Source organism: Megascapheus bottae, chromosome 25, assembly GCF_031878675.1.
Source record: "Megascapheus bottae isolate mThoBot1 chromosome 25, mThoBot2.hap1, whole genome shotgun sequence".
In the NCBI taxonomy this organism is placed as follows: domain Eukaryota; kingdom Metazoa; phylum Chordata; class Mammalia; order Rodentia; family Geomyidae; genus Megascapheus; species Megascapheus bottae.
The window spans coordinates 18,506,540-18,523,726 of NC_143533.1; the positions used below are offsets into that span (position 1 = coordinate 18,506,540).

The window sequence follows — 17,187 nt, forward strand, 5'->3', positions numbered from 1 at the left end:
GATGACTGGGCAGGAGTGACTAGGACTGCTAGTGCCGCAGAGCACTCCCTGTGAATGGTGCCTTTGCCTTGGGCTGAAGTCTGATGATGAATGAACATGAAATCATGCTTGAGACCACAGCATTCTGAGCTGCATGCCTGGGAGTGCACTGAGGGTCTGAGGCTGCAGACACACAGAAAGAACCCAAGCTGAGGCCAAATCTAAGGGGACTGGAGAGCAATCCTGGATCTAACCACTCAGAATGGGAACGAGGAGAGGCAGAATTTCCCATGAACTAGCCGCACTAGAATCAGCAAGTTAAAAACGATTAAAATTAGGCTTTAATTTGGGAATGGCTTGGCCTGGAGCCCTCAGTCTCCTAAGGAAGTGACTGCAGACCAATTTGCAAATTGACTTTCTAATACCATGTTTTAGTTGCATTAAGAATAATGATTTATGTGGACACCAACAGTAACTCTGAGTTTATGCAAGCATTGAATTAAGCTTACTCCTAGTCTAGTGCTAGGATCATCTAAAAAGAACAGAAAAAAAGAAGTATGTTACTTTAGAATACTATCACATAAATGCTATGGGACTCATTGTAAATAACTGGATTACTAGTAAGGAATTGCGAGTGTGGACAGATTCTTTTTGTGGTTGGCATAATGAGCTAAAAACAGTATAACTCTGACAAACTAAATGAAGCATAAGACAGAAAGCATGAACTGTCAAATGAGAATGGTATATGAAAGAAAGCCACATTAGCACAAGCTTTTTACCTTCCAAAAGATTTTTGTATCCAAATGTATTTCATCCAAATTATGCCCCTGTCAGTAGTGAGCAATACTCTTGTCAAAATATGGATCTCAAATATATTTCTCTTCATTTACTAATCTGTACTGTCAAAATAAGCCAGCTCTTCTTCTAAGTTATTTTCCAAATTACAGTGTCTGTAGTAATCAGTATATGGGCTGAAAATATGTATGTAGCCCATAGATTCTGTTCTATATAGTCAAGTATATGTGAACATACATCCCATGGCCTGCAGAGATGGCTAATGTATGTTGTCAAAGTTAACAAGGGCTATCTCTGCTCTGTGTGTTTTACCCCAACACCAGAGAGCAAGAACTGATTGACACTGGAAATGTCTTGAGACCTATTTCTTATAAAGATATTCCAACAAGAAATTCACATCTGAAGTTGTGAACCTATATTAGGCCAGTATTGAATTTTTCTTGGCATTCCATGGTGTACCTGGGTTTTGCTGGTACCATTTACAAAACACCACATTTGCATCTTCCCTGGTGTTTTTTTTCTTTGGCAATCCTTTTATATATGATGTCTCCACAGAGCATATTGGAAAAACAGGGAGGAAAGCCAAATCCTAGCACAGTTGAAAAGAGAACTATAAATTAAGATTCATGTTCCATTGTGCCTTTTCCAGAAAAGATTGAAAGTGGCGTGCTAACATGAATGTGTATGGTCAACACAATTGCCCGTGTCTCAATAAATTAGCAGGGAAGAAAGAAATAAACCCAAATCCTCTTCATTACTAACATAGATCTTTTTCTTTATTTTTGTTTTTGGGTTCACATAAGTTTGTAATCTGAGGACGTTTCATTGTGATATTTCTATACTGTGCATAGACTATACTTTGAATGAATCCACCCCATACCACATTCCTACTTCCTGTCTCTTCTGCCTTTCTACCTCTAAGATATAAAGTTTTACTTTAACAAAAAAAGTTACATTGTGGTAATTTTTGTAATCTCACATACATAAAAACCTTGAAATTAAAAAAAAAAAACAGCGTTAAGAATTCTGATGGCTGGCTGGGCACCAGTAGCTCACACCCATAATCCTAGCTACTCAGGAGACTGAGATCTGAGGGTCACAGTTCAAAGCCAGATGGGGTGGAAGAATCCCTGCAAGATTCTGATCTCCAATTAACCACTAAAAACTCAGAAGCAGCATGGCCGCTCAAGTGGTAAAATGCCAGCCTTGAGCACAAAGAGACTCAGGCTAGGCCCTGAGTTCAAGCTCATAGCCAACCAAAAAAAAAAAAAAAAGAATAAGTGTATGACTTATTTCAAGTTTTGAAATTCTTTGCTTTTATCCAAACTATAAATAATAGCCTATAAGTTCTGTGAAGGTAGAAATTTAGTCTGTCTCATTTAAGTTTATTTTTAACTTATACTCAGAGCTTTAAGGATGGCATGCCTAAATGAGATAACATCATGTTTCTGTAGATACATACATGATATATTCTAAATAAACCTATCTCCTCAAATATTTATCCTTACTTTATGGTGAAAACCTCCAGTATACTTTTTTTCCAGATATGGAAGAATATCTAACAATTGTTACAGGTAACAATAATGTATAAAAACACATCAAAGCTCCTGTCTAATTGCATGTGTTGATATCCTCTCCCTATCTCTCCCCCCCTTCCACCCTGCCTGGTACCCACCCATTCGCCTCGTAACTCTTATGAGATCAGCTTTTTGAAATCCACACGAGTGAGATCATGTCTTTCTATTTTTGACTTAGCTCATTTAATATAATGATCTCCAGTTCCATCCATACTGCTGCCAATGACAGGATGTTACCCTCTTTGTGGCTGAATAGCATTCCACGGTGTGCATCTACTGGAATTTTCTCTTATCAGTTCATTAGTTGACAGAAACCTGAGTTGTGTTCAATTTTTAGCTAATGTGACCAATGTTGGGATGACCAGAGTACAGATGTCTCTTTTGATGTCCTGATTTCTTTTCACTGGGGCTCATAGGGGCAGAGGTACATTTTCTTGAATGTTATGGTAACTTCCCAAAGTTACATTGAACAGCAGATTTACTGTCAAAGAGTTTTCCATGAGCTCATCTCATCCATGCATGCATCTTCTGAAGGAATAGGAACTGATGTTCTTACTCCCTCTTTGAAGGTGAAGAAAATGGGACTGAGAGGTAGAGAGCATGAAGCTTAACAGCAAAGTCACTGGTACTTGTTTTCCCTATAGAAATCTACTTTTTGAAAACAAAGTACAGCCGTTCCTCTCCTAGCACAGTCCCCTAAACTTTTCTAGACTTTGATGGGATTGTTGTTCTTCATTTTTAGATTACAGAACAGGCCCATGCTTTACTGTGGTCAGCAACCAGATGTGCCAGGGACAACTCAGCGGGATCGTGTGCACCAAAACTCTCTGCTGTGCCACCGTGGGCCGAGCCTGGGGCCACCCCTGCGAGATGTGCCCTGCCCAACCTCACCCCTGCCGTCGTGGCTTCATTCCAAACATCCGCACAGGAGCATGTCAAGGTAAAGCCTCAGTGTGATTCTTATTGGATGCTTACTTGCTCTGCAAAGCCATTCTTCAGAGATTGGAAAACTGTGTTAGAGACAAAGTTCCAGTATGACTAACTGCATTACTTCAGGAATGCATGGCTCATAAGACAGCTGAAGTTCTCACTGGCATTTTTTTTTCCCCTTGGTGCCCTTCTGGGATTTGAACTTAGAGTCTTGTTCTGTTGCTTGGCTTTTTCATTCAAGGTTGCTGCTCTACCGCTTCAGCCATACCTCCACTTCCAGCTTCTTGCTGGAGAATTGAAGATGACAATCTCTCCTAATTTGTCTGCCTAGGCTAGCTTCAAACCATGATTCTCAGATCTCAGCCTCCTGAGGGAGCTAAGATTAAGGGCCTGAGCCACCAGTACCCAGCCTGACTGGCTTTTCACTGCCAGTAGTCTCTCCTGAAGCTCCACAAGTATTTTTCTGTACCTCTGACTCCAGGGGGAATGTAATTCTGCTCACAGTCATTCTGTGTCTTGATGCAGGGTAGAACACAAAGCAAGATTTGTGAACAAGGTGGTTATTATGTTTTTTGTAATTCGTTGTTTTTTATTTTCTTCCTCTGAAACTGTTAAGAGTGCCTGTGTCTCCTGGCTTGCACTTAAGTGACCTGAAGTAAATTGTTACTCTCGACATTTGACATGCTACATTATGCATATTTTTAATAAGTCAGAAATAAATTAGAATTGGTTTCACACTTTTAAATATCCCCAGATGTTGCCTGTTCCTTTCTTCTGCCTCCTAGAAGCCCTTACTCTGTTCCTGGCTTTTGCTCTAGTTCTTCCAGCTGTACAAATTCTTCCGTTGTCTAGATATCTGGCAGGAAGCAGGAGGAAGGGAGCAGCGGCAGCTCCATGCTAAACTGATGGGACCAAAAACTTCCAGACCATCTCTGCTTCCGTTAGTGCTTTTAAACAACAACAAAAAATACAATATTTTCAGAAAACTCAGGATATACTTTAGTGAGGCAAAGCGATAACAGTTTGGCTGTCCTCTGTGTGTTAATACTAAAAATATTATACACTAACGCAGACTTTTTCGTTGGTCACACAACTCCATGGGTCTCCATTAAATTATACTTCAGTAAATTCCACTTCTGATACTCTTCAGACTGGCCATGGTTTTCTGTGTGCCACATGTAACTCCTTTGCATGTACTCGAACATAATGTCAGGTAAAACACAAAGTTACTTTGAAACTCCTGGGATTACAAAAGGATTACCTGTAGAATTTTTATTAAAAAATAAGAGTAAATGCCACCAAATAAAGAAGTAGTTTAATTAAAATACCAGCTTTGGGAGTTGGTGACAGGACTGTAGTCTTTTGTTGCTTTAAGAAAAGTGGTGCCTTCTCAGATTTCTCATTCTTAGAAAGTCCCAGTGAGGGGCCGAGAGCGTGGCCTAATGGTAAAGTGCTTACCTGGCATGCAAGAAGGCCTAGATATGATCCCTTAGTACCACATAAACGGAAAAAGCTGGAAATGGTGCTGTGGTTCAAATGGTAGAGTGCTAGCCTTACGAAAGATCAAGGATAGTGCCCAGGACCTGAGTTCAAGCCCCAAGACTTCTCCTATCCCCCTATTTTCCCTCCCCCTCAAAAAAAGTCCCAGTGAGTTCTGAAGAATTGTAATTCACTGTATTCTGAAGTTAGCTAATGCCCATGAACTTGTTGACAGTGACTAGAACAGAAGGCCTGCAGTGTCCGGCTATCGGTCCACAAACCCATGGTCAGAGGTTAAGGTGATCGCAAAAGGAGGGGAAAGAGAAGAAACATGGAAAGGGATAAATTGGCCATTCCTTACTTGGTGATTTGTTGGATACAGTCAGGATTTTACCAAAATCTACTTCCTGTTTCCTCCTATCAGCTATTCAGTATACCTACCAGGAAAGACTTTTTTTTTTTAAATTAAGACAATTTGTGAACTCTCATTACACCAAAATAGTAGTATTTTTATATTGCCATTTGGAAAATGAATTTCTTCTGGATGTTGTTTGGTTTGGGGATAATATACTTTAATTTCTGGGCTGTCTCTTGTTGGTCTTTGCCATTCTTGGCAGAAGTGAGGGGCTGTGGACACCTGTATTCATAGGGGGGCTTATCATGTCTGTAGCATTTGTACATAGAGTCAATGGAGAGCTGACCTCTTGTGTATTTTCTATTGACTTATCACCATCAAGATTTGTCATTCTGTGAGACCATGATTTGAAATAACATTATAAATAAACATATTCAAGCGATCAAGAGAATGGAAAATTCTGCTCTAAGGCAAAACTCAAATGGACTATGAAACCTAATCCAATTATATTTCAATATAGTCATTCATTTGTGGGTCAGAGCAGTCCTCGGAAACAGGAAGTGACACTTGCATGCCAAAATAAATGGCTCTGCTTTAAGTGCCTCTTTCATTGCATGCCGACATTTCTCAACAAGGAATTGCCTACAAATGGCAATTACTCTGTTGCTTTACTGATTTAAGAGTGAAGCTAAAGAAGACACTGGCTTTCTAAGAGCTCTAAAAGAATACTCAATTTACAGGAACAAACATTAGACTCTCACTGAAAATTCTATTGAGTTCTCAGTCTAAAGAGAAGGAAAGAACGACACCTATATTTATAGTGTCCATAGCTGGGATGATTTGTTTTGTTCTGGGAAGGTTAGTAGTTGGGGTTCTACACAGAACACAAGCGGGTCCTTATGTGGTTGGATAGAGCACTGAACAAAATGGACAGAGTTCTGTGCTCTGTGGAGCCTTTCCTTTTAGATAGTTTGTAAAACAAAATGGTTATGTATGAGATCCTTTAGTAGTGCAGGCTGGGGCACCAGATGTTTGTATTACAGTGGGCAGAGAAGAGCTCACTGCTGAGGGGCACTGGTCAAGGACTGAGGTGGGGGACAGAATGAACCCCATTGTGTGTTGGAGAGAACATTCAAAAGCAGTATCTTTGATATATTTGAAGAAGACACCTATATGGTAGGCAGGGGTGGTGGTGGTGGTGGTAGATCAGGCCAGAGAGGTTTCATAGAACATTCTAGAACTGTGCAGGGACTTAGGTTTTGTGTTGGAGACTTGGTTTTAAGAAAATGCCCTCTAGCAGCTGCTTTGCCAACAAAGTAGGTCTAATGCTAAGGCCTCGGCAGAGCTGAGAGGACACTTGTCTCACTACTGCCCTGATTTCCTGAGTTAACATTTACTGCATGAGACTTTTACAAGGCCAATCATATGAAGCATAAGCTGTTTTATGTAGTCTGAGGAAACTTGCATAAATTTTGTTGTAACTAAGCCATTTAGTACAACAGTTAAAGGTTGTCTTATTGTAGTTTTATTACATTTTAATTTTTAAGGATTTCTTGAATAAGTCTTATGATTACTACCAATCTGGAGGTGAATGTCAGAGAGTAAATAAAGGCCTTGTTCGTCATACCATATATTCTACTGCTTATGGAACAAAACTCACAAGTTTAGTTAGTCTCATCTGTATGAGAAGAGGACACAAGGTAGGAAAATAACGAATATTTTTCTTGCTATGTAACTACTTTATATTCTGCAATTAAGAGAAATCGTTTGCCTTATCATATCCCAGACGTGGTCATTCACACATTGATATAAACAGGGCAATGGAACCATGGATAAACTATCATATTTCCTTATATAAATAAGTTTTACATGAATCTTTTGTCTTTTGCAAAATTTGACAGATGTGGATGAATGCCAGGCCATCCCTGGGCTCTGTCAAGGAGGAAATTGTATTAATACTGTTGGATCTTTCGAGTGCAAGTGCCCTGCTGGACACAAATTTAATGAAGTGTCACAAAAATGTGAAGGTAAGAAATCTCATGATTTTTAACTAAGGGGGATGGGGAGGGCAGACAGAAGTCAACATCAGCCACACATTTGTTTGCAAGTTTTTCCTCAATCCTTCTGTGTCATCTCCATGAAAGTGTAAAGAGAATATTCCCACTAGGAATACGATTCCTTTATATTGTTGAACTCCCATTGAGAAGAAAGAAAAAACTCTGCGGCTTTTTTTTCCCACCATTATAGACCCCTCAAAGAAGAGATCCATCTGAATCAAATTAAATATTAAAACATGAAATATTTGGGGGCCAGTGTTTGGTCTAAAATGTTCAAGATGCATGTTTTTTTTTGCACAGTTCTAGACATAAGAATTTAAATCTGATCATTAGATATTATTCTGAATAATATATCATCTGGTGTGTTTTTTTTTCTGGTTACAATGTATGTTTGGGTTTTCTTGGTGGGGAGTGGCTATTAAGCCATATATTTATGTTCCTAGTACAAATTTAAGACTTTCTTTTCTAGCCAGGGCACCAATGTCTCATGAATGTAATCCTAGATAATCAGGAGGCTGATATCTAAGGATCACAGTTCAAAACTAGCCTGGGCAGGAAACTCCATGAGACTCATATCTCCAGTGCACTACTCAAAAAAGCCAGAAGTGATTCAGTTTCTCAAGTGATAGAGTGCTGGCCTTGAGCAAAACAAGCTCAAAGACACTGCCCAGACCCTGAGTTGAATGAAGCCACAGGACTATCAAAATATATTTTAAAATTTTCTTTTTTAGTATATGGTATGCTTTATCAAATAGAAACATTTCTAATGTTAGTCAGAAAAATAAGTTGGAATCAATTTTTACATTTGTTTCTAAAAATGTGTATGATATAAAATGTAATCCTGGTCACCATGACTCTATTTGCAAAAGGAAGCCCGAATTTCAAATGTAATACTTTGTGAGATAGAGTGTTCAGAAAATAAATGGATAGTAACTCTCTTTCCTTGAATTCATGTAATGTAGACTATAATATATTTTCCAGAGGAAAGTTGTTATGTCTATTTTTAACAAACAACTGTATTTCCTTGACACTTGATATTATTATTATTATTAGTTTTTGCCAGTACTTGGGCTGGAACTCAGGGCCTGGACACTCTCGTTGGGCTTTCTACAACTTGAGCCACAACACCACTTCTGACTTTTTGTGTGTATGCAGTACAGAGGAATCGAACCCAGGGCTTTGTGCATGATAAATAAGCACTCTACCCCTGAGCCATGCTTCTAGCCCTTGACACTATTTCAGTTCTCATAGTGTAGGATTTCAGGTCTTGTTGAATAAATCTTTTTATGACCTTAATTCAGTGTCAATTTATAACATTCAGAATTTTCACAGAATCTTTGTAAATAATGGATTGTATCTTACACTTAGAATTTTTCTCAGTTTAATATATTCAGCTCCAAGAGATAGCAACAATATCAAGACATTTAGGGCAAACATAGTCTCAATTTTGTGTTTTGGAATTTGATAGCTTCCAGCCTAGAGTTAATTTTCTGTTTGACAGACCAATTAATTAACAATCAGGAATAGTCTGTGGATATAGACTAGACAGAAGATACTGATGTAGAGGCCTGGAATTTGGCCTAGTGCTAGAGTGCTTGCCTAGCATGCACGAAGATCCAGGTTCGATCCTTGATACTACCTACATAGAAAAAGCCACAAGTGGTGCTGAGGCTCAATTGGTAGAGGACTGGCAAAAAAAAAAAAAAAGATGCAGATGTAATCTTCATAGAAAGAAGATGATGGCAGGGGCAACTGGTGAAGGAGACTTGTTCACCTCTTGCAGCTGGGAAGCAGTCAGGGGGCAGGGGAGAGTGTGCCCAGGGGATGAGGTGCTGGTGTCTCCTTCGGAGGTTAACTTTCTCCCACTAGACCTTAAAGTTCCATCACATACAGTAGTGGCCCAAGCTGGGGACCAAACCTTCAAGATTAGAACCTTGGGAGGACAGTTAAGATCAAAATGCATTAACAAAAAAGCATTGTTGACTTTTTAAATGTATCTTCTTCTTGATTTGGACAGGCTTCTTTTTTTAAAATAGTATTTTATATGATCACTGATGAAATCAAATGGGTCTTAGTAAATTTACAGCATGCTAACTACCACTAGTTTTGAGGAAATGTGCTGTAAATTGCTTTTGATGAGATCTTTTTTTTTCCAGAATTCTCCCTTTTAATAACCTAATTTCCCTAACATTAAAACTTGTGGATAAATGTTTATACAAAAATGCACAATCTAGGTGCATTTTAAGTATAAATTAACAAAGGGAAGTAATTAAGTAATGATGGGTAGACTTCTGTACATTTAAGAAGAAAAAGAGAAGCAGGGTGCAGTGGCTCACACCTGTAATCATAGTTACTCAGGAGGCTGAGATCTAAGGATCATAGTTCAATACCACCCTGGCCCTAAAAGACAGTGAGACTCTTATCTCCAATTTACTACTAGAAAACCGGAAGTGGTGCTGTGGCTCAAGGGGGAGGGTCATATCCTTGAGCTGAATAGCTCAGGGACAGTGCCCAGGCCCAGAGTTCAAGCCCCATGACTGACCCCCCCCCAAAAAAAAGAAGAAAAAAGAGATTTATGGCTGTGATTTGAGAAAAAAGAGAGAGTTTATGCCCACCTTTTTGTTGCTTTTTCCAACAACTTCAGAGTACAAGTGCTTTTGGAAACCAAGTTCATATTTGCATAGATTTTAGTGGAAGGAAATTAAAAAGTAAAAAGTATAATTAAGGGATTAGGTTTTATTTCTGGAAGAATTCCCTTGGATTCTAATTAACCAGTAATGTTTTATGATTTAGATGGTCATCATCCCAATCATTAACAATTATAAAAGCACTGCATGATGCAAAAGATTTTTTTAAAATGTGGCTTCTAAGTTCATGCACTCCATAATACATAAACTAAAAGACCTTAAGACTTCTTCTTTCCATATAATGGCATATTTATGTGTTGACCACTTGCTATTAGAAGCTTTTATCCTCTCAGACACCCAAGAGACTCCTGGGGGGGAGCTATTTGACATATTGTTATGGAGGGGGGTTAACCTCTGTGGCTGTTTGAGGGCCTTTCCTTCTTACTGCATGGGACATTTGGCATCTAATGCATTTAGGCAAAAGAGCCCTGTGGCTCACTCTGTCTTATAATTTCTCATTCTCTTATATAATCCTAGCCACATGGCTGCCATCTCTGAGTCACTATAGTTTCTTGAGGGACTCAGTGTCATAAAAGAGGCATTACAAAAGAGGCATGCCTGGACACCAGAGGTATAGCAATCAGATCCTGTGTTCACACCTTCATTGTGGGCATTCAATGAATTGGCATCCCTAAAGTATTTAGATAATGCCTGATTCTCAGCACACATGTACTCCCATTATTATGGTTGCTATGGTTATCTTCAAAGATAAACAGCCTACTTCTAACCTAGCTGGTATGCAAAAGATGTATCCTCTAGCCTTACCAAATTAAGTTGGTTTTTTTTTTTTAAATAGTTCCACTACTGTATTTGGTGAACTTAATCTTTGCTGATGATTATATAACCACTGGCCTTAATAAGGATGATAACCATTGTTTCTTTTAATAGGCTAAAAATATTCTAACATTTTGAATTAGCATACATTAGTAAGGTGGGGTTTCATCGTGATAGTTTTGCATATCCTTACAGTGTGCTCTGAGCAAGTTTATTACCTCTACTATACACAGTATACACCTTTTACTTCCTGAATAGCATTTAGTTGGGGAGGAAATATTTTTTTACTGGGCTCAAGTAGCTCATGCCTATAATCCTAACTATTCAAGAGACTGAGATCTGAGGATTGTAGTTCAAAACCAGCCCAGGCAGGAAAGTTTGTCAGATTCTTATTTCTACAATTACCAACAAAATTGGAAGCAGAGCTATGACTCAAGTGGTAGAGCACTAAGCTTGAGCAGAAAAGCTAAGGGACAGCGCCCAGGACCTCAGTTCAAGCCTCAGGACCAGCACACACACACACACACACACACACACACACACACACACACACAATGTGTATATATGTATATGCATAAGTATATACAAATAATTAGAGAATGAGAGATGATCTATAGATATATAGCAGATAGTTACGTTTAGTAGCTCTTCAATTGGTATTATCTTTTAGGGACATTTTGTGGGAAGTTTATACTTGTTTATTGCTTTGTCTTCTGCTCTTAAATGAGGTTCGGGATACCACAGACTCTTTGATACCCTTGCTTGGTTTGTTTTGTGTGTTTGTATTAGGTGAAAGTATGGCTGAAGACAGATCTATGATAAAGACCAGGCTTAAAATGCTCCTTAAGATATTTTTTCCTGTTTCTTTGCTTAAGTGTTTGACAGCAGCAACATTTGAATCTGTTGAAATAAGATGTGCCCCGTTACCATTACACAGATTCTCAATGACAGCACTGTTTATGTTAGCATTGGCCCTCCTATAAACAATACAACATTGTTTGCTTTACCATCTAGCCTAGCAAAGAGGAATGCCTTTTTGACTCAAATATACTCAAGTCTGCTCCAGTAGGAGCCCTGCTTTGTTAGGTGCAGAGTAGAAGTTAGACTAGAGAAGATACCTTCTTATTTGAAGTCAGCCTGTATCACAGTCCAGGGCCTGTGTAGTATTCAGTAGGAAGAGAAGAGAAAAAGAATGTACAGACAGAGAAGGTTTTCTGTGGTGTACCCCAACAACTTCCTTTGCTAGCCCCAGAGGAAAATGGGGAGTTGTAGTGACCTTCAGAGTTGTTCTGCATTGGGTTGAGATGCGTCTGTCATCAGATGTGGGGTGCCTTGGATGAGGCAGCTTTTTGCTACTCAGGCAATGATCCCAAAGGAGGTGAGAGCCAAAGGTAACATGCTGACATTCCTCCCAGTAGCTGGGACAGCAAAGCCTTTCTTCAAGAGAAATCTGGGGAGATTCAGTGTCTTAGATTCCCCAGACCCACAGAAAACTAATGGGAGTTTGGTGTGCCAATGAGAAACCAAAGATGGTCCTTGCAACCCTAGTCCAGCCACACAAGTTGGCCAACTCTTGTTCAGTTCTCAGACCACAAGGATTTAGTTATCTGATTGTAGAAAACCAGATTGCGCTTCCGCGGGCATGTGAAGGAGCCAGCAAGTTCTGTTCCAAAGCATCTCTGAGCCCACCGAGGAGAAACCATGAGCAAAGCTCACCCTCCCAAGCTAAAAAAAAATTATGGACGAGATGCTATCATTGAAACTAAATGGTGGCAGACATGTCCAAGGAATACTGTGTGGATTTGATCCATTTATGAATCTGGTAATAGATGAATGTGTGGAGATGGCTACTTGTGGACAGCAGAACAACACTGGGATAATGGTAATACGAGGAAATACTATGTTAGAAGCCTTGGAATGAGTTTAATAATGACAGCTCATCAGAAATCTGCATCCCCTCTCCAAAGGGGCTACTTTACTGTATAAAATTTGGTTATGCACATTTTTTATAGTTAACTTTTTTCAATAAACTTTTGCAAAAGCAAAAAAATGAAAAGAAAAAAGAAAACCAGATTGCAAAGCAGCAGAGGAAGCAGTGAAGATTATAGAATAATCAGTAAGATGTGTGATTCCATATAAAATATGTAGAGGAGAGGAAAAGTGAAATTTCAAACTAAATGACATCTGGCATATTGGCATACCAAAGTTAATTGTTGAAACAACTGCGCAGTTTTCAATTTTAAAGAGGGATGAGTTTACTTTGCTGTAATCTCATGAATTTGGTAAACCCCTTGGGTAAATCTGTGTTGAGAGAAATATGCACTCTGGAACCACTACTTCTCTGGGTGGGTTTCATTTTGTAAAGATGCCTGCTTCTAGTGACACGATTTAACTAGTGCTACAGCCCAATCCCTATAGTGATAGTTTTATTGTGCCTTCTACAAATACCAAACCTCTTTTTCTTTTACATTCCAGACATCGATGAGTGCAGCACAATTCCTGGAATCTGTGATGGGGGCGAATGTACAAACACAGTCAGCAGTTACTTCTGCAAGTGTCCTCCTGGCTTTTACACCTCTCCTGACGGCACCAGATGTGTAGGTAGGTTTAATGAAGATATGACTGCAAACACCGGTGCTTCATGGAAGCACAGTTAAGCAGGGGTGGGGAGAAGAGGGGAGACACATAATGATTTACATGATGCATGCATGTAGTGCATACACCAAACAACCTGTTAAAACCAGAGGCATCCTGTGGTTGGTGTGGGGATCTGTCACCCTCGTCTTCGGTCGCTTCACAGGTTCAGTGTTCATTTAGGTCAGAAATGTTGCAATGATCTTTTCATTTGTCTCTCTGCTTCCTGGCTTCTATACAGTCCATCCTGTCAGATTTATCTTCATAAAATTGTGCTTTGATTGTTACACAGTTGCTCAAAAATCTCAAGTAGTTTTCCACCAGGATTTGGAAACTGGTGGTTTTCAGTCTGTGCCCAGTGGATTCTTCAGGTGCTGGGCAAGGCCAACAGGGCTGCAGAAGTTGGAGAGAGGGAAAGTGAAAGGGAGGATTCTTTCTGTCTCTCTCTGTCTGTCTCTGTCTCTCTACCTGTCTCTCTCTCTCTCTGTCTGTCTGTCTGTCTCTCTCTCTCTCTCTCTCTCTCTCTCTCTCTCTCTCTCTCTCTCTCTCTCTCTCTCTCTCTCTATCTCTATCTCTCTCGGTCTCTCACTCACTCTGTGGCTCTGTCTCTCTCCACAACCTGACAGTTCCATTCTTATTTGATGTAATGTTTGGCTTCTTTGTAAGATATCACATAATATTTGACAGCTTCTAGATTTAACAAGTGCTAAGACTTCCTCCAGAATCCTAAGATTCAAGTGCCTGCAGGCACAGCCCAATAAAGGGCTTCACACTCTAATCCTCTCACAAACTTACCAACCTATTATTGTAGTGCAGATTGGATCCTTCGTGCCTCTAGTCATATGCCTTATACCACTTAAAACCCTTCCCAACTTTCCATGCCATAAATGTCAGGGAAGATGAACCCAATAAAAGTGGTACATAGAAAAGTGTCTGATCTTGTTATTTTAAAAGACACCATTCAGCCAAAAATATAACTCTTCTGAACGATTTTATTTTATAGAACTATTAATTTGCAGTCATTTGTGTGTGGAGCTTACAAATATATAAAGCTTCATTAAGCTGTTAAGACCTTGGTACCGAAGGAAATCTTGACTGAGAAATATTCGATCTGACTGTGAAGTACCTTTAAAAATTTCTCACAAGTCACAGATTCACAGTTTCCAGCTGAAAAATAAGGAAGATCGCTAGGATCAGAGACTATAGCACAGATTTAATGTTGTTTTAAAATACGTTTATATAAATGTTTTCCTAAAGTGGCTCAAATGAAGTAATTTGAAGGCAAGGACAACCCAGTATGCCTTCAGTATATAGACATGTCTTTATAGTGACTGACATGGCTAGTGGTGTTCCTAGGATCATTTCTTCCTATGGCACATACACCTTTAATCATTCATTCCCACCTAGAGTTTGGAGCATGAGACCTCAGCTGAGTGCACCAGCACACAGGGGCCAAAGGTGTGAGACAAGGCATTCCTTATACAGGCACCGGGCTCTCAGCTTCTCTTCTGAGGGACCCAGGTGTGAGTGAGCTCTGCCAGTACTTTGGAATGAGAGATGGAGGGACCGAGGCAGGAACTTCTTGTCACAGGTTTGTTCTCACTGAATGTGTGTATACGTGTGCACATTTGTCTCCTCAGATGTCCGCCCAGGATACTGTTACACAGCTCTAGCAAATGGGCGCTGCTCTAACCAGTTGCCTCAGTCCATCACCAAAATGCAGTGCTGCTGTGATGTTGGCCGATGCTGGTCCCCAGGAGCCGCAGTCGCCCCTGAGATATGTCCCATCAGATCAACAGGTAAGAGCCCTTCCAGTCACTGTAGCATACTCCAACCCAGCCCTTACAACTAGTGGCATTGTCTGTGCATAGTACAGACCTAAGGGGAGCTCAGGGAAGCAAATAAGACTCTAGAAAAATGTAAGAGGTGACATTCTTGGAGAATCTCTCAGATAATGCACAGGGGAAATGCAAACTGTTTTCCGATACTACTCATTAATCACGGTACACAACATCCCAGAAAGATAAAACTGTTTTCCTAGAGCACACATTTGTCCTTTCCTCTTCCTATAGCTAGTTTCTGTTGATTTTTTCCCCTCATGAATCTTTTTTAAATTATTGGTTATAGTCCTTTCATTTCCACTAAAATTTCAGTTTTCTATAGTCTGAACAATTACAGAAGCCTCCCAGAGAGTCTGTGTGAAATCCCCAGCTACCACATTTCCCAAAGTAGAACTCATCTCTTGTTCAGTTAAAGGATTAGTGTTTAGGGACTGTCCAGAGAAAAAATTTCCCCAGGATGAACTCAATCAATATTGGATGGTCCAAGGCACACCTTTTCCTGAAAAAAAAGTTACTTCCTAACATTTATAATTCCCGGATTTGATCACAATTCATTCTTTAATGGTTGGTATTTATGACAGCTTTGTTTTCTAATTAGACATGCAGTTCAGTTTTCCTTATTGTAGTCAGCGTGTTTCTAAATGCAATCTGTCCTTTTATCGTGAAACTTCTGCTCAGTTCAGGTCTTTTCTTACTATATACATTTTTATGTATTAAGGATCTGGTCAAATGTAACTCCATCCATGCGCCTCCCAAGATAACCCCAGCTGGAAATGCCATCTTTCTCGTGTTTGTAACATTGCAATAGCATAGTCCTGTAATGTCTACCTTGTACCTACTTAGGTTTGTGGATTGCTTTTTCACAATTCAGTAAGTCCCATTAAGAGATCCAACTCATGGTAATCTCATATATATATAATATATATATAATGTTCTTTATAGTTTCAGAGTATTTAGCAAAATCTTTCTTATAGGAGGCTTTTTAGGTACAGTAAAGGACTGATAGGTTCTTTTCCCCCCCACTATTTCTACCAAGATGGAGCTCAAAAGCCCTCTTTAACCTGATTCCTGAAAAGTGTAGTAGCCTGTGAGGATAGATGAGTACAGAGAAAACATGAGTCTTCAAAGTATACTCTGCTCAAGATGTGAGTTTCTCATCCCTCTAGGTTACAAACTAGCTCACAGATGTAAGTTTTCTGTTTATTGCTGGGAATTGTGGGTGTTGATTAAAGAAACAATAAAATCTGTATCTGTATCTATCTATATATTATGATCCAACAAGCCATAAATTCTATTGATTTGTTCTTTGTCATGCCTCTCCAGTCTACTCATTTAAGTTAAATGCAGGACCATTTGCTAGATCACTATTTAGAAGCATGTGACTTCCTACTAAGATTTGGCTTTGATACCCAGGAAATTGCTTTTTAAATGCATTTGCCAGTTTGGAAGTGAGCTGCACTAGTAGGGATTCCTTGTGTTGATAGAGAAAGGACAGGGGCAAGGATAGTTTAGCAGGAAGACCTACTTTTGCAGAACAAATTAGGTTCCTGTGTGTTGCCTTTCAGGGAATTGTTTCTCAGAATGCATCACTAGAAGATGCTCAATCCTGAGACAGTCCTTGATTAAGCAAATTATTTTTTTTTCAGAAGTTCAAGAACCAGAGCTATCGAACTCTTAGCTCTACTTATGAAAAGGTTGATATAGTTTTAAAAAAAGAAAGAAAAGATTGATTTAGGAAGGATTTTAGGTTGGCTAGCACTTCAGTGTATATAGGCCTATGTGTCTAATATATAACTATATAGAATTTATAGAATTACATTATATATGGCATATATTTATATATAATATGCATATATATATATAACATCTCTGGGGTAAGTGGAGATAGGGAAGATAGAAACAGTTGAACAAAATTGGCACCTATTATTGATCTTTCATAGAAAGTAGTCCATGAGAAAATAATCTCTAGAAATTAGGAAGGAGTTTAGGACCCAGTGTGATGCACCCTCCTATAGTGTTAAGACAAATTTAATGGCATTCTTAAGGTAATATAGCCACCTAATTAGTAAAAATACTGAT

The 17,187-nt window shown here is 39.2% G+C and overlaps 1 protein-coding gene and 1 pseudogene across 1 annotated transcript in view; both read left to right on the plus strand.

Moving 5' to 3' along the window:
• Fbn1 (fibrillin 1) overlaps positions 1 to 17,187 on the plus strand; it is a 206,242-nt gene that overhangs the window by 88,777 nt on the left and 100,278 nt on the right. Inside the window, exons 6-9 of the mRNA XM_090358457.1 lie at positions 3,094 to 3,291; positions 7,017 to 7,142; positions 13,109 to 13,234; positions 14,908 to 15,066. Coding sequence (XP_090214583.1) covers positions 3,094 to 3,291; positions 7,017 to 7,142; positions 13,109 to 13,234; positions 14,908 to 15,066 — 609 coding nt within the window. The remainder of the gene's footprint in view (positions 1 to 3,093; positions 3,292 to 7,016; positions 7,143 to 13,108; positions 13,235 to 14,907; positions 15,067 to 17,187) is intronic.
• On the plus strand, positions 12,335 to 12,554 carry LOC150046512 (small nuclear ribonucleoprotein G pseudogene; annotated as a pseudogene).